A 17,205-nucleotide genomic window follows, 5' to 3' on the forward strand; every position below is an offset into this window, starting at 1 on the left:
TCTCCATATATATGTTACTAATTGGTATGGAAATAAATCAAATCGCCTATTGCATCTTGACGATTCATTTCAAAATTATCTACTAATTTTATCGTTCCGTCAAAGTATACAAATATATGATATAACGAGTTTCGATAAAAATGATTAATTAGCTTAGTTTCATTATATATATACAATGTCAATCTGTACCCTGTTTGGAATAAATGTGATATAACTAAATAGATTTAGACAGAAAGAGTAGCTTCATTTACTTCTCTATTCATGCAATGTCAATTTGTACAATTGACTCCTCAAATTCAAATGAATAAATTGTGCAGATTTGTACTTCGAATTGTATCACGCCTTTTGCATACTTTTATTCATATCTTGTGTTAAATTGCGTCACACACTTTAAACTTAAAATCAAGTTTCACAGATCTAAAATGATACCATAAAATCGATATAATATCATTGTCATAAACATTTCCTCTATAATTTGAATACAAAGTATAGTTAAAAATTATGAATTTCCAAAGTATTTGAAAAGTAAAATTGAAAAAGGGATAGAATATTGGCTGGCTGTCATTAATTTGTTGGACTATAAAAGCAACACCAATCAGGAAAAGGAGAAAAGTCCAAAAAATTAGCCCTAATATCAAACAAAGAACCAACCATATTGATGTCCCAACGTCAATCACTGGTCATTTCCCCCCGTTTATTTATTTCCTATTTCAACCAACTCAGACATAAATTATTAAAAATGACCTTGTTTTTTTTTAACTCGTTATTAAATCAATCGTCCAATTTTTTTGTCTCATTTCACGTTTGCATTTAAAATAACACGCAGCTTCACAGAGGACTGAAAAAGACCGATACAACCAAAACTGGATTCCGGAAAAAGGAAAAAAAGAAAAACAAAAATGGAAAATGTGACGTGGCGTTTGTTTGTTTACCCTCCGGTTCTTCCGTTTTCCGCGACGCGAACCGGCCGCCACGACGTCGTTGCGGCGAGCTTCGCCACGCCAGTTTCTGTTCTGCGCCTTTTTACTGCTCAAGAGAAAAAGGCCCGTTTTTTTATGCTGTACCCTCTGCTGACATGATTGTACTTTATATTTTATGCACTTCTTATTCCTAGTTGTTGAGCAGTTTCGACGGCCTCATGCTCATCCCTAGAGAGATCACATTTCATGGAATGCGTAACTATTTTATAGTACTATATTTTTCATTTAACCGAACAACCAAATTTTTGTTAACCCTGCTTCCCTCCATAAAATTTTTTTTAGTAAGAATTGACACAAATTTTACGAAAAAAAAGTTATTGAGTATATTGAAAGTAAAATAAAAGATGGTTAAGTTCTAATGAGAATGATAAAAAAAATATTATAATTACAATCTAAAATAGATAGGAATTTTTTTTTGTAAACGTTTCAGAAATGAAAAATAGGAAAATTTTTCGTAGATTAACTAAAATTATTTTAAATTCACTGCATTTAGCTATTTGACAATTTTAAATTTGGCAGCGAAATCTAATTTGACATTAGTCGAAATTTTGACTTATTAACTTCAAGTGTGTTTTTTGATATATACGAGATTAATTAAGATTATGTTTAATTCAGTTTTTATATTTAGAAAAAATATTTGAGTAGGAAATGACTAAAAGTAAAATAATAATTAATTAATAAAGTAGTAGTCCATATATTTGAAGGAGCATGGTGATGCAGTGTATCCCTATAATCTATATATAGCGAAGTTGTAGATATGAAGGGGGTGCAGTGCAGCAGGTCCGGAAATAGAGTTGTCCTCGTCCATAGACAAAACATGGCGTTCCAGGACCACCACGAGCTCTCCCAACAGCAAATCCCCCTTCAGCTCCCCCGCTACTCCGATCACCACCACACCTTCCCCTCGCCGGAGGACAAGCCCTCCACGTGGCTCCACCACCAGTGGCTCCCCACCCAAAGTCAACCCAGCCCCCCCGACAACAGCGATCACCGCCAGGACAGCGGCGACAGCAACGACGCCGCCTGGGAGAAGGAGCGGTGCAAGGCCGACATCCTCTCCCACCCTCTCTACGACCAGCTCCTCTCCGCCCACGTCGCCTGCCTCCGCATCGCCACTCCCGTCGACCAGCTGCCCAAGATTGACGCCCAGCTCGCCCAGTCGCACCAGATGCTCGCCAAGTACTCTGTTCTCGGACACGCCCACCAGCCCCTCCACGACAAGGACCTCGACCATTTCATGGTTTGCTATTTTTGCCTTTGCTTTTCATCTAATTTTCCACTGATTTACCAGTTTTACATGGAAATTTATGACGTATTGTCCGCAAGATTGAAACTTTTTTTTTGTCTGCCACTTTGAGTCATTGTAACCCTCATTCTTGGAGCAATTTTGCAAGCGCATCCTAATTTACTAGATTCAAAGTTATTAACAAAATTGTTTGATTTAATATGGGTTAGAACTAGTTAGTATTTTTTCCACTGCATAAATAATCATTCTTTTTTATGAGAATTGTTGATGGGATTCAGTTGTTTGCTTGATTCGCAGCTTAGACAACCTAAGAAGCAGAAACCAGCATGTTTAAGATTTCTGATCAATTTGGACATTCTAGAATTACTATCATGTTTCAGTTCCAGTTTGGGAATAAGTATGTTTAACCACTGACTACTTCGTTTGTGGACAATAAATTATTATTAGTAAGAGACGGACTAGTTTTGCATACTTAAACTAACAACATACTGTCTCTACTAAGCCGCCTTTGGGTTTAATAACAACTTCTTGTTCTCGATTTGTCAAATTATGCTGTGAGTTCAACCATTGTTGACTGCCTGCAACTATAAATGACTAAATGCCTTAGCTGAGGAGGATGGGAGATAGGGTGTCTTGGTTTGGTGATATTTTGGGAGCCGTGATTCTTGGAGGAATATGGTACGGTTGTTGTTCGGTTCGTTTAATGTGAGGAATATCTGGTTGTCGCATCAAAAGAGGAATCTTGTTGTCATTAGTCAACTAATAATTGAAACTCTATATTTTAGTGCTTTGGAGAATCTCTTCCTTGATGTAGCACCACTTACTACTTGCTTCTTCATGTTTCTTTCTTCTGAAAAAATTAAAGCTTTATGTGTAATATATGAATATTGGACTAGAATTACGAGTATCTGTTTTTAAATGGATGTTTCTCTTAGATATGACTATTACTATTAAGAAAATTTCAGTCCTTTTTTTATCAGTACAAAGACATTTTCTTATTCATCTTTCGATGTGCTTACTGATTTTGCATTTAGGATCATATATATACATGCTACTTTTAACCAAGTAAGCTCACACATTTTGCGCTTCTTTCTCGTATTGATCTTCCCTCCTCGTCGTGTTTGTAGACGCATTATGTTCTCTTGTTGTCCTCGTTTAAAGAGCAACTCCAGCAGCATGTCCGAGTTCATGCCATGGAAGCAGTCATGGCTTGTTGGGAGCTTGAGCAGTCACTGCAAAGCTTGACAGGTTATAATCTGATTACTTTCTCTAATTTTCTTGTATGATTTTGACCCCAAACTTGATCCACTATTCTAGATTATTGAACTACTGTCATAACAAGACACAATCAGAAAATGCAACGTTAAACCTTCAATCATCGCTTGTTGATTCGTTTCAATGTTTACGTGACAGGGGTAGCACCGGGTGAAGGTACAGGGGCAACCATGTCCGATGATGATGAGGAGCAGGCAGACAGCGAGATGAACTTGTTTGATGAGAGTCTGGATGGAACGGATAGCATGGGATTCGGCCCTCTCGTGCCCACTGAAAGCGAGAGATCTCTGATGGAGCGCGTGAAACAAGAACTGAAACACGAGCTCAAACAGGTGAAGCATCATCATGGACCTTCACAGTGGTGCTGTACCATCAATCTAATCTTTTTAACTCACTTAGACTGCTCCTTGTGTATATAGGGTTATAAGGAGAAGATCTTCGACATCAGAGAAGAAATATTGAGAAAGCGGAGAGCAGGAAAACTGCCCGGTGACACTACATCCATGTTGAAAGCTTGGTGGCAATCACATTCCAAGTGGCCATATCCAACAGTAAGTGAAAAGCTAGCTTTTTTGCATATGAAGCAATACATTTTTTTATCTAAATGTTGTATTGTATATACTAGGAGGAAGATAAGGCAAGACTAGTGCAGGAAACTGGATTACAGCTCAAGCAGATTAATAATTGGTTTATCAACCAAAGAAAAAGGAATTGGCACAGCAATCCTTCTTCTTCATCTTCTTCACAGAAAAGCAAGCGCAAGAAGTGAGCCAATCTCTCTCCTTTATCCATGCTCAAGCCTATTACTTAATATGATTGCTAACTAATCTAATCTTGGGATGCAATTAACAGTGCTGCAGGTGACAAAAACAACAACTAATTAACCAGGGGTTTGGTGGATGAAGCAACATACAGTTTACATATTTAGGTTGTTATAGCATTAGACGTCGAAACCTGCTCGATTTAAGGATGAGGTACCAGTTAACAACAACAATTCAGCTCATGGTTTAGACTTCTACTAGTGTTAGTGTTGAGATAGCTGAGGGTATATTGGCTCATCTCTGCATCAAAATTGTCTTTTGTATAAAAATCTGATTTTGAGGCCCTGCTTAGATAATTAGATAATCACGAATCAACCACATTTTACAAAATTATTCTGCTTAAATTTACTATATATGTTTGTTTGTGCCACTCATAATTTTGACTTCATTTTATTTCTTTGTCTATTGTACCTCTGCAAACGCGCATTTGTTTGTCTTAGGAGATGATACACTTGCAGTTGCACAATCACCAAAATGAAAAGAACGCACGAGAATGATTATTATTTAGCCAGAGATTATCATTATAATTTTTGAAAACAAAATGAAATGAGAGAACAACTATTTATAAGTATTTCCTCAAAAAAAAAAAAAAAAACTATTTATAAGTAATTAACTGAATCCTAAATCTCAATCGAGTCGCTGAGATTGAGTTATGATGTTTAGTAACTTTAGGCTCCATTTGTCACTGAAAAGAAGCATGAGATTAACCACCTAATACACGCGGTACCTTTTTTTTTTTTTTTAGTAACATTTTGTCTTTTATTGCTAAATACTATACAAAACATGCTATACAAAAATTCTAAATCACATAAATAAATGATGTATGTACATTACTCTTGGTACTAAAAAAAGAAGAATAAATGATCCATTTTTTTTATTTTTAAAAAATAGAAATAATATTTTGAATTAATATATATTATAATGAGTAATTTATCTTGTCGCCAGCAATGTGTGTACTAGTAAAATGCAGCGTAGAACGATCCGAGGTAGGACACGTTAATGAGTTTTTTTTTTGAAGGATACATTAATGAATTAAAATAGCAATATCATTATGATCATACATTAGTAGTCACCACGAATTCCAGAACAAAGAATTAAAAAATCCATCAAAGTATTTAATAACAATAATCACACCAACTCAAAAAAAAAAAAAAAAAAAAAAGTCACAACCCCGGCCGCCTTTGGTGATCATTGATGGCAAAACCGGTGGCGAACCTCGTTGAGAAGCTGTGCGACAATTCTTGGTCGTCTTCATTGGCGTCGCCGGAGAAGTTGAGGGCGTAGCTTTCCGGCGAATACCGAGACTCCACGGCACTCTTATTCTGTTTCCTGGAATTGCAAATTCTGCCCATCTTTCTGATCAAATTCTTCCATTTAGGCCCCGCCACCACCTCCGACAACTCCCTCAGTTTCTTGAGTTTTGCTACGAACCACCACTCCGCTCCGCCTTCCTTTTCGCCAAGAAGAGACCTATGGCCCTCGTCTTCGTCCCCGCCGCAGCAGAACCGCCGGAAACTGCAGCCACCTCCGCTGCCCGCCGCCGTCTCATCGTATGTTGCCATGTTCATATTCATATATGATGAGAAAACAAGGGTGGAGGGAACGTAATTCTAATGTAGTGTGTGCAATTCTATTTGAAGTTATATATATCTCTCTCTCGTAATGTATTTATGTATCTGTGTCTAAGCGTGTCGCGCGCGCGTGTGTGCGTGAGAGAGAGTTGAAGATAGAAATGGGAAGAAATATCCAAGAACTTGCAATGAGAGTGTAAAGGAAATATCGGATGGGTGCAATTTATAGCTTCAACAATATAGGGGACTCATTAACTAAATTTGAAGACACTTTTTATTTGACCATTTAGTTTTTTTTTTTTTTTTTTTTCTCTCAACAAATGGATACACTTAACGCGTGGATTTGCCGGCTTCTTATTTGGTCACACGGACATAATTCGGTAGTTTCATTAAAAATGTACAAATATTCCTTGTAAAATATATATACATAGTAGATTTAGAATATTATAGGAATCTAGTTACTCAAAGATAATTATTAATTGATAAAATATTTATTAGTGAAACGGGGATTCCACTTTTATTATAGGATTATGTGGCGTAATTTTATCAAAAATATAAAGGAGTAAAGATTTGAGAGACATATTAAAATGGCAAAAGAGATAAAGATTTAAAAAACGGATGGAACAATTACAATTTTTTTATGTATATTTTGATTTTGATTATATGAAAATAAATAATTTTATATATTTCAAGGGGCACAAATTAAAATTAATAATAACTAAAGCATATGTTTTGATGTGTATTATTCGCGTGATTGCATCCATCGTGTTTAAAATTTAGGAGGCTAAGGTTAATTGGATGAATAAGCTCAACTAGTTTTGAACTACTAGTATCTTTCACCATCAATCATCTGCCTTTTTTTTTTTTGAGAGAGAGATGTCATCTGCATATTTAATGGGTTCAGCTAGAAATAAACCGATATTGGGCCCAATATGTGTGGCAAAATTCTTTCTCAACGTCACGTGTCAAATCCACTAGCTAGACTTTGGATTACTAATCAAACTGGGCCGACTCATAGAAAGAAATACTACATAGGTACTACTAAAAGTGACATGTATTTCGTTTTTTGCCGTTCCATTATAAGTGACTTATTTTTATAAATAAAAAAATTTAACCCTTAAAAAAGTGTGAATCCTACCCATTTTAACAAATGTACACATTCTCCTTAATTCTCGCGCCTATATATATATATATATATATATTGGTTCGGCGTTTGACTGGAAAAAAATGGCGAACCGAAATTGAACTGATTTGTTTTCAATTCTTTAAATAAAAAAATCGAACCGCAAACCACACCATTACATGCTGAATCACACCGCATCAAGCTACGGTTCGATTGATTTTACGGTGCGGTTCGATTTCTGCACACCCCTAAAAGTAATACATTAAAAACTATTATCATAAAATTTCTAAACATTTATTTAGTTAAGATGAACAGTAAAGATGTATTTTTCATTACCACGACACGAAATTTGTTCCTGATTCTGCTCCTATATATCAAAACACGCAAGTATACAAGAATCTAAAAAAGTAATAGCCCCATAAGATTTAATTAGCAACACAATCCCCTCAAATAATTTAAATCTTGATAAAAGTGTACGGGGATATTCTTTCTTCACATGGCCAACCAAACCTCTCAAATAAATAATACTAAGCCAAATTTTAAAAAGTGTGGGATATTCATATTAAAAGCCAGTCATAGATAAGTTGTTTAGTATAAAATCTCAGCTGCTGCTGTCAAGATGTTTTTTAGGTATAATGTTAAAAGAGTATTTTTATCAGGAAAAACTACTTCATTAGGTTTAGGTACTTACAAAAGACTTGGATGAGTGGATCTTTATTTTTTTGTTGATCATTGGAAAGATATTTTCTTGTCATTATCACGTCAAAATAGTGTTTATTAGAATGGCCAAGAATTTTCGTTTCAATGCTTCAAAAAAGAAAAGGGATTTTCATTTCAAAACCAAAAAGAAAAAGGTAAGCTAATTTATTAAATACATATCAATTTCTTCCCCAAACTTCGAACAATTAAATGCGTGTTTGATTGTGTTTGGCTAAATATTGACTAAAGTTAGTTTAATCACATGTGTGATGTGTCTAATAACTTTTATACAACCGACGATCAACAACGATATCTCATATTCTCATTTGCCTCATATTTTGTCTAACTTGTAGGTCGATTTGTCATATGGTTCGAGTTGGGTTTGGGTCGGGTTAATTGACATAAATCATAGGTCAAGATTTGAGTCAGAATTTATATTAAATTCGAACCAATCCAACTCATACTTCACTATAAGGCCGAGCGCATTAACGTGTTTGTGTTATATAAATTGCTTATTGTTATGTACTTTCTCAAATTAAATAAAGAAACAATATTGCCAATTACTCCTACTTACTCAAAGAGTAGTTATATAAATTTAGAAAACATATATAGTTTCCTAACTTCATCTTGAATTTTCGTTGTCAAATATTTCGCTATCATATAATACATAAAAACTTACTTTCACAAAAACAAAGAGTAAGGTTGATGAAAAGAATCCATTTAAGGTTTGGCCTAGTTACAGAAAATGGAATGCCTTTTAAAATATTCTAAATTGCAAAAGGCAGGGGCAACTGAAGGGAATGTCGTAATTAGAAAAGAATGTGAGACCTCCAATAGAGAAGGTTTATAGTGTTTCCCATTAAAATATATATAATATATATTAATTTATTGATATTTTTTCAGAGATGAACAAATTATCAATAATATATATCCCTACAAAAAGATAGAATGACATTTTACCAATCATATTGAATTGCTATGGTTGCACGACTTATTGGTAGGGCCATTGTCTCTCAATTATTCATCCACCTGTATTATTTCTCCATTTTCTTTCAAGATGAATCTTCTTTTTTGTTAGTACAAAATCACATAATTGAGCAACTTTCAGACCTATTCAATCTATCATCGGGAAAAAGAAGAAGCTATTTATCAATCTGCCTCACTTCCCACTAAACTCCATTAGCTATATAAACAGGTCATCCTTCGTCCACCATCATCTTCAAAATTAATCCCTCGGTTCCACTGGGCTTGTCCCATTTTTTTGAACACGGTTATTAAAAAGAGTTAAATTAGTGTACATAGTAAAAATGTGTGAAGATGTGGGGTCATATTATTTGTAGTGTAAAATCATTACCAAAAATAAAAATAGGACAAAATCAATGGAACAACTAAAAAAGAAAACATGACAAGATCAATGGAACGAAGAGAGTATTATTCAGATGTGATATTAAGAGTGGACAACCACACCATATGACCAAATAATTAAGATTTAGTTTAAATTCCAATTATTAAATAATTCATTAATTACTAAAATATGACACGCGGACACTCGCAGTCGCACGCAAGTTTTCCTCCATATATCACATATATTGAGTATTAGTATTAAGGGCCATTTACTTTAAGGGTGTGTTTGCTTTTTATCCCTCTAAATGGAGGGATAACAAAAATTTATGTCTCTAAATGTTTGCTTTCTTATCCCACATTTTACACAAACATCATTTTTCCTTCCTTATTTTCACTTCAAGGAGGGATAATGGTGTTTGTGTAAAATGTGGGATAAGAAAGCAAACATTTAAAGGCACAAATTTTTATTATCCCTCCATTTAGAGGGATAAAAAGCAAACACACCCTAAAAGATTAGTATAAATAGATCAAAGATAATATAGTCTGTGAAAGGTAATTCATATATTGTTTGTAAAATAGAGTATTTTGTTTGGTAGATGGGATAAATAAGATTGGAGCATAATGACTCAACCTAAAATGCTTCTAGATTGACTTGCAATAGCACAAGAACATCCTAGCATGATAAATTGACCCAAGTCGTCTCTCACGGAAGGCTAAGCAGGGCTTTAATCGTGTTACTCACAGAAAACGGTAAATAACCTAAACACTCTAATCGGAAGTTTGGGTCGGGAAAAACTCTCTATCCTTCTAGGCATAAAATAACCAACAAGAAAGTAACTCAACTAACAAAAAGACATCATCAAACTTATGCAATCATGAATGTAGGATAAACAACCAACGATAAGCAACCAACGGAAAATAACTAGGGCATAAATGAACGATTTTCTAGATGACATTGATCTAACCAAAACGCGGGAAAGAAATCGATGAACGAATCACAACAATCATAAACAACAAGAGCATGAACATAAACCACAATTACAATCTCAATAACTCAACCAACCAAATCAAATAACTTGATCAAGAACAAAAACTTGTAAATGTAATTAACTAGGCAAATAAATGATAGAAAGAGGAATAACAACCAAGGACATCAAGAAACTAAGCATGAATCAATCTCAATCATCAACTAACAAGTTCATCATTAAACCAAGAACAATCAACAATCATGAGATATAAATCTAAAATGAGTTCTTACAATAAATCAAAAGAACTTTAATCCAAAACAAATTCTTCAAAGTAATCTTCGATCCGCGGATTCAACTAATGTTTTCGATGAGTTTAGAACACTCTCAAATCTAAGGAAAAACATGAAGAATCGCCTAAGGAGGTTGTAGGGTGTCGGAAGTGGGGGCTGAAACCCTAGAAAATGGGTTTTAAAACCCAAAAAACGTAATTGCCAGAATCGTGCGGGCGACGACCGCCGCCTACGCCCTTCGCGACTTTTCACCAAATGCAAGCGAGCGAGCGGCGCGAGGCGGCGGTGGCCGCTCCAAAATCCTCCAAATCGGCCTCAAACACTTCCCGAAATGCCCGAGAACACCGACAACTTGCAAGGACAACACAAGCGCACGAAAAGCAATCGAGCAAGTATAAAATGATACTAAAAAGCACAGAGCATGCTCGAAAGTGCACCAAAACATCCACAAATGACGCCCAGAAATGGGGTAAACACATAATTTATTAAATGGAAATACTTAATACTACACAACTTTGTGAAAATTGATACCACCAATATCCACTTTTTAAAATTCCTACACCACATACCCATATGCATTAAAATATAATTTTCATTGTACTCGAGATTTGATTTGTCAGATGAAAGTACAACACCCCTAGTACTGCCCTCTCTCTACCGAAAACCTTGGAGCGAAAAAATTTAATTGGCGGAAACTAAAATTGAGCGATCAGAAAGTTTAAAATGAGCGAGCGGAAACTTAATTAATATTGAGCGGAGACTTAAAATAAACGAGCGAAAACTACAATTAATTAAGTAACAGTAAAGAAAAATTCGGAAACTTTGATATGCTAGAGAACAAATAGGCGGAAACTTCATTTAATCGAAAACTTTACAACCGGAAACTTCATAAAGAAGAGAATCATTATACCAATCATCACTTCTCACAATGATTACTTAAATTTATGTCACTATCAATTCACTTTTTTCAACAAATAAATATTAAAAAATCAAGTGGATATAGAGTGTAGCAAAATAAAAAAGTGGGTATAGAGTGTAGCAAGTATTAGAAACTTGTGTATTAAAGAAAATCCCCCATTTATTAATCAACTTAATTTTGGAGTGATAAATATCCGTCCAATTGTATGACGGTACAAACCGAGTTATTCATCACATGCTAAATTATGTAAACCAAACACTTAATTAAGTTGTGTGTTATTTTATCAATCATGCTTTATCACTTAAACCAAATGCTTCTTAAGATTATTGAAACTTTAGGATACGCTTGGCGTTTGATAAATATAATTTGAGTTAATTTTGCTTTGATTCACATCAATTTAAAAGGTGGGATTGGATATATTGTATTAATTACAACAAAAAATTTCAATCGACTTCTGTATCAAGCATGATCTGGCCCTATCGAAGTTTTTAGTGATTCCCTTTTGGCGGTTCAGAGTCCCTTAACAACAATCTTGTAGAAGCATGCTCGTAGGAAAGCTAATATTGCGGCTCATAGTCTCGTAAATTTTGCTATTTTATTTCAAAATGTAACGATCCAAAAGTTGGATTTCCTATCCTAGCTCCTGGATATTGTAGATGTCGATTTGATGTAATATACATAGCCATTTCTTTTGCTTCAAAAAAAAAATGTACTAATTAATAAGTAAATGCAAAAGAGAACCGAACTAAAAATTAGCTAACACTAAACTACAGAGCAAATTAATGAATAGGAGTATTTAGAGAGGTTTTAACTCCTTTTCTCCGCCTTAAATTCCATTGAAAGAGAGAGAGAAAAAAGGCGACACTAAAAGCAAGAGTTGGAGTTGGTTATATCGAAAAAGAAAATGGCCGGTATGCTGCCGGGAGTTGAAGCTGCAAGAAGAAGAAGATTCCACCAGAAAAGCAACCACGCCGAACCATCTCCGGCCGTATCCGGCTGCACGCGGCGATCATCTCTCTGTTTATACGTCAGCAGCCATGACTTCCACCTCTGCAGCTCAGCGTCTTCCACGGTACGAACACGAATCGATTTCTCCGCAGCTTTGATTTGAAAATTGAAAGATCTGAACGTGTAAAATCTGGAAATTAACCGCAGAGGAGCCAAATAGTGTGTGACGAGAGCCGGCTTGGCGCGGAGGCGAGAGAAGCCAAGAAGCGATTGGACGAGAGGCTGCAGGCGCAGTGGCGATCGGAAACCACCAGGTAATTATCGATAATATTTTGATGATTTAATTTTGCTTTTCCTCTGATTATTTTTATTCCTCGTGTGTTGTTTCCGGTAACTTTCCAACACTAGAATTCCCTTCCCGGCTGCATGTTCTGACCTGTCCTTATCATGGGAAACTTATTTCTTCATCAGTCCTCCATTTTTGACGAAAATCGCCCCTGCCCCAAGGTTTTCGAAATGTGCAAACTTCAACCATTTTTTTTTATATAAAAGATTGAAATAGAGAATTGACGTGGACAGGGAAGTAGAGAAAGTGAAGAAGAGTGGATCGAAGAGGCTCAAGTGGTTGAAGCTGAGGCGGAGGTCGTCGGAAGAGGAGGAGTGCGCGGTGTGCTTGGATCAGATCAACGGCGATCCCGAAACTCTAATGCAGTTGCGGTGTGGGCATAGGTTCCACACCCTCTGTTTGCTGCCTTGGTTAGAGGCCAATGCGCACTGCCCTTGTTGCAGAATGCAAATTCCTTCTCCCACGCTCTTGTAATATCCTCTTTTTTCAAACTACTACTACAACTTTAATTAATTATATTCTTCTTCTTTTTTTACATATATATTTCTAAGTCAATTCTAATAATACAAACCTCTAGATTATAATGAATTTTCAAAATAAATTTCTTTCAAAGTAACTAACATCTTTAATTTGACTGCCAAATAATTCTAAGAAACTCATTAATTGTTTTAAATAGCATATAATGTAACTTGTACCTCTCTCAATAGGATTTTGAAATTTTTGTATGTAATCTATGTCTCTATGTGGTCCAAATTATTTGCCCGATCGGTATCAATAACTATCTACTTTTGTTTTCTCTGAAGAACAAACAACCTAATAATAATGTAAATCTATCTCAAGTTATGAAATTATTGTCATTTTTCTAAAATCTATCATTGAAACTCAAATTATGGGAAACTATATATCCGTCCTCGAACAAATTTCTCGATGCTTGAAAGTTAAGTAGGATAATTGAAAATTTTTGCCACCATCGCAAAAAAAAACTTTTAATTTGTGCGATTTTTCAGTACACATCAAATTCACTTTCGATATCATGAAATGAAATTCTCCTGTCTCTTGTGGCGTAATATTCTTCTCGCAAATTGTGGGGGCAAATGCTAGCATATCGACTCACATTATTGAAGTTTTGATGCATTCTACATTTATGACTTTTGTCTTGACTCTGACGTGGAACAAGGTGAAACCCTCAACATTCAGATTTTATTGAAATGTTTGTTTGTTACTCCCTCACTCCGTCCAAGCGAAGGTGAAACATTTATATTGAATACGGGATTTAAGGAGCTAGTGTTTAGTAAAAAAGTGAACGAAAAAATAAAATGAAAGAGAGAGTGAATGAAAAAATAGCTTTAATTTATTTCAAAAAAAGAAAACGACTAAACTTTGTTGGGACGATTCGAAAAGGAACATGACTCAACTTTATTGGGACGGATGGAGTATTTATTTTGGCTTGTGCGTTACAAATGTCTATTCTTGTAGTGTTTACCTCACTACAGAGAGAAAACATATAAATAAAGCTTGAAAGTACCACCTAATTTTCTTATTTTAGTTATTCTTAAATTTAAAAACAATAAATTAAGAAATGACTGATCCATCCCAATTTAATAAATAATTTATCAAAGATTTCATAACAACGAAGATGATTAATTAAAATATGTCTATATATTACTTCTGTACGAAAATTCAAAATATTAAAACAACAACCAATCAACTTTATGAATTAAATACGTTATTTTGAATGGAATTACTGTTCTTTTTATATTATTGAAAAGCGACATAAATCTAGTTTTCACAACAAAAGAAATGAAGCAATAAATGATTCTAAAGGTCATCAAGATTATGTGGCTAAAATATGTCAGAAAACTTTGGAGGCTTTATTCTCTCTAAAAACTTTGGAGGCTTTATTTTATTTTCCTATAAATTTTAATTATGAGGTAGACTTCAAAATCTTAAATAAAATACAGTATTTATCATGTAACTAATTATTGGGGCTGTTACGTCAAGGTGAGAAAAATGAGGCTGAAATAGATTTGGCCCAATAGGCCCAAATTGATGGCCCATGTGTTGAGCTTGAGCCTATAAAAACAAAAGACGTCGTTGTATCACATCAAGGCAACGTTTAAAACCCAACGGCTACTTCCACCTTACCGTTTTAACATATTTTCAAAACCTCTTACAGCAAAGCCACACCTCATCATCAAACTGTGTAAGAACTCAACTATAAATTCTATTTACGAAGAAAAGGCACAAAAGAATTGAAATCCTGCAAAACGCAGCTGAATCAGAGCCAAAAATCAAACATTTTTTTGATCAGATAATGGCGTACGCATACAAGCCCACATACTACACATCACTGCACGATTCCATGACCTCTATCTGCAAGACGATCCTCCCGTTTTCGTTCAAGAAGAAGCGGATGCCGGCGATAGCTGCGGCGGAGCAGCAGCGGGCCAAGGAGCAGTCGGATCAGTTGAAATGGCAGCAGGAATCGTTCCACCAGATGCATAATTTGATGGGCCTCTGTAAAGAGGGGATTCTTCATGAAGATGAGGTCTCTGCTTTCAGAGCGCATCTTCTCGAAACTCTCATCATGTCGCCGGTCGATTACGAGTCGCCTTTGATTCTAAGGGATAAGCTCATCTTCTTGCAGGTGACTCAAAATTTTGTTGCCTCTTTTACGATTTTTATTTGGTGAAATCAAAATTTTCATTTATGGTGGCGTATTAGGGTTTCATTGTATTAGACCTTTGGTACGGTATATCACTCTAGGAAATTGTTGGATTGTAAGGGCAAATGATGAAATGAGTTTCTACCAAATAATTCAAATGAATGTTTGCATTTTGTATGAGCTCTTGGACTACTTGATCAAATATGCTAACTTGTTACCAGTTTTGCTTAAGCTATTTTCTGATTAATCTTGTGGATGATGGATTTTTGGTTGCTGTATAGAATATCATCCAATTACAGTTTTTGATCATTAACAGATGCTTTTATTTTTAGGAGTTGCTGTATGCAAATTGCATATCGGAGGATGAGTACCATGCATCAAAGAGGCCTTTGTTGCAGAGGCTAGCAGTTCAGGGAGCAGAGATTAAGGAAACGGACGTGACAGTTGGCGGGGCGCAGAAACTGATTTCGAATGAAGAGTGGTCTGTAATAGATTTGAAGGAAGAGAAATGCTTGGTTAAATCAGAGAGCTTAAGGCTTACAAACAAACTGAAAGAGAGTTCAGCATCAAAGAAAACAAAAGGGGCTTCTTCTGTTTTGGCTTTCGTATCGCCCAATAAATATGGGAAGTTGAAGGAGGACAAGGATGAAAGTGGCTCGGATCGAAAGAATATGAGGCCAAAGGCTCTAAATGTAGGGAATGAGGTTTTGAGGTCTACTGAAAATCCTTTCTGGAATGCTGCTGGTTTGAATGAGAAAGAAAATGAATCCAAACCCGTTTTCGTGATGGAAAGTTTACCTGAATCTGAGAAGCAAATTGGAAGTGAAAAGGGGAAGAGGAAACCATTTAGTGCCATCTTTCAAAGAGAGCCAAAGGAGGGGAATGATGATCCAGCTCTTGACAGCAAAGAAAATGGGAAGTTGGTGAAGAAAACATGGGGTTTTGATGGATTCAAGAAATGGAAGAAGGGAAATGTCGAGGATGAAAGAACTCCCTTGTCCCTAACTGAAAAATCAGATGACACAAAGGAACCAGAAACCAAGAAAATGAAGAATAAATTGCATCCAAATGATGTGATTTTAGATGAGGTAACTTCAGTTAACAACACTATTCATTTTTCTTCATAACCACCATAATATCTCAGATATATTCTATTGTTTTATGTATATATTGGCTATGTTTGAGCTTGCATAGGTGACATAACTTTCTCTGCTTCTGTCTTTGTAGGCTTTTGGAGATAACATAAAGAAGGAACTGTCTCGAATCCAAACAGAACTCAGTGCAAGAAGTACACGCATCCATGTCTCGTAAGCACTTCATTCTGGCATCAATAATACGGTTCTATTACTAATAAATGACAATTCTGACAAAAATTTCTGCTTAATTTGATATGCCAGAGATGATCAACTTGATGAAGTCTCGAATAGTCATGCAGTCAACAATGCTAAGTAAGTTATCAAACTTGGATATTTCTGTTGGCGTTCTTTAAATAAAAACAAGCAAATTCATAGTTCAACAATCTAGTGTGAAATAGAAAGACAGTTCTAAATAGTTGCTTTGATCTTTTTCAGCAATGGGCAAAACGTAGCGAGAGAGAAACGCAACTCGAAAAGATGGACCACATTTGATGAAGAAGAAGAAGAAAACTCGCACCCAAATTTGTTTGCTCCTCAACATCAGTCATACTCTGTGAAGCAAACCAGGTTGTCTTCCTCAAGAACTGCTTCACGCACATCTTTTAACAATAGCAGCATCGATAAGGGCTTTAGATATAATCCCTTCTTCGACATGTAAGACAATCGGCACAATCTTTCAAGAACCCAGAAGCCAAGTTTCTATACAAGTTACCCTTATTATGTGTGTTTGTTTGTAAAGAGGAAAGGATTGTATCATACAATCTAGCTAATTATTTCCTATGTAGATTTTGATTATTTTGCTGTAATATACACTCTGCAACCGTGCTGTATCTATAATCTGATGATTTTATTCAGTTCATTTACACTCTTATTT

The 17,205-nt window shown here is 35.4% G+C and overlaps 4 protein-coding genes across 5 annotated transcripts; 3 read left to right on the top strand and 1 right to left on the bottom strand.

The window, feature by feature from the left end:
- The first annotated feature begins 1,132 nt into the window (after positions 1-1,132).
- On the top strand, positions 1,133-4,652 carry LOC130988137 (homeobox protein knotted-1-like LET12). The gene is made up of 6 exons (XM_057911910.1): positions 1,133-2,220; positions 3,354-3,474; positions 3,640-3,833; positions 3,921-4,052; positions 4,127-4,266; positions 4,354-4,652. Exons 1-6 carry the CDS (start codon positions 1,738-1,740, stop codon positions 4,379-4,381), a joined length of 1,098 nt encoding a protein of 365 aa, XP_057767893.1. The 5' UTR covers positions 1,133-1,737; the 3' UTR covers positions 4,382-4,652.
- A 518-nt stretch (positions 4,653-5,170) lies between these two features.
- LOC130988138 (uncharacterized) lies at positions 5,171-6,088 on the bottom strand. Its single transcript, XM_057911911.1, has one exon. It carries the CDS (start codon positions 5,894-5,896, stop codon positions 5,486-5,488), a length of 411 nt encoding a protein of 136 aa, XP_057767894.1. The 5' UTR covers positions 5,897-6,088; the 3' UTR covers positions 5,171-5,485.
- Positions 6,089-11,632: 5,544 nt separating this feature from the next.
- Positions 11,633-13,063, top strand: LOC130988139 (probable E3 ubiquitin-protein ligase XERICO). 2 transcript variants are annotated; one of them, XM_057911912.1, is made up of 3 exons: positions 11,633-12,308; positions 12,392-12,498; positions 12,764-13,063. In XM_057911912.1, the coding sequence occupies exons 1-3, from the start codon at positions 12,141-12,143 to the stop codon at positions 13,002-13,004; spliced, it is 516 nt and encodes a 171-aa protein (XP_057767895.1). In that variant the 5' UTR covers positions 11,633-12,140; the 3' UTR covers positions 13,005-13,063. The 2 variants fall into 2 exon arrangements, with proteins under 2 accessions (XP_057767895.1, XP_057767896.1); XM_057911913.1 differs by having other exon boundaries at positions 11,672-12,308; positions 12,593-13,063.
- A 1,578-nt stretch (positions 13,064-14,641) lies between these two features.
- On the top strand, positions 14,642-17,190 carry LOC130988140 (uncharacterized). Its single transcript, XM_057911914.1, has 5 exons — positions 14,642-15,177; positions 15,528-16,283; positions 16,423-16,502; positions 16,593-16,643; positions 16,767-17,190. The coding sequence occupies exons 1-5, from the start codon at positions 14,845-14,847 to the stop codon at positions 16,987-16,989; spliced, it is 1,443 nt and encodes a 480-aa protein (XP_057767897.1). The 5' UTR covers positions 14,642-14,844; the 3' UTR covers positions 16,990-17,190.
- Positions 17,191-17,205: the final 15 nt, after the last annotated feature.

Source organism: Salvia miltiorrhiza, chromosome 6 (genome assembly GCF_028751815.1).
Source record: "Salvia miltiorrhiza cultivar Shanhuang (shh) chromosome 6, IMPLAD_Smil_shh, whole genome shotgun sequence".
In the NCBI taxonomy this organism is placed as follows: Eukaryota; Viridiplantae; Streptophyta; class Magnoliopsida; order Lamiales; family Lamiaceae; genus Salvia; species Salvia miltiorrhiza.

Bases quoted from the DNA above. Each gene is read 5' to 3' on its own strand.
- LOC130988137 (XM_057911910.1), top strand. From the start codon at position 1,738: ATGAAGGGGGTGCAGTGCAGCAGGTCCGGAAATAGAGTTGTCCTCGTC. The intron at 2,221-3,353 runs GTTTGCTATTTT...TCGTGTTTGTAG, and splicing joins AGGACCTCGACCATTTCATG to ACGCATTATGTTCTCTTGTT. The intron at 4,053-4,126 runs GTAAGTGAAAAG...TGTATATACTAG, and splicing joins CCAAGTGGCCATATCCAACA to GAGGAAGATAAGGCAAGACT.
- LOC130988138 (XM_057911911.1), bottom strand. From the start codon at position 5,896: ATGAATATGAACATGGCAACATACGATGAGACGGCGGCGGGCAGCGGA.
- LOC130988139 (XM_057911912.1), top strand. From the start codon at position 12,141: ATGGCCGGTATGCTGCCGGGAGTTGAAGCTGCAAGAAGAAGAAGATTC. The intron at 12,309-12,391 runs GTACGAACACGA...AATTAACCGCAG, and splicing joins GCAGCTCAGCGTCTTCCACG to AGGAGCCAAATAGTGTGTGA. The intron at 12,499-12,763 runs GTAATTATCGAT...TGACGTGGACAG, and splicing joins TGGCGATCGGAAACCACCAG to GGAAGTAGAGAAAGTGAAGA.
- LOC130988140 (XM_057911914.1), top strand. From the start codon at position 14,845: ATGGCGTACGCATACAAGCCCACATACTACACATCACTGCACGATTCC. The intron at 16,503-16,592 runs GTAAGCACTTCA...TTGATATGCCAG, and splicing joins AGTACACGCATCCATGTCTC to AGATGATCAACTTGATGAAG. The intron at 16,644-16,766 runs GTAAGTTATCAA...GATCTTTTTCAG, and splicing joins CATGCAGTCAACAATGCTAA to CAATGGGCAAAACGTAGCGA.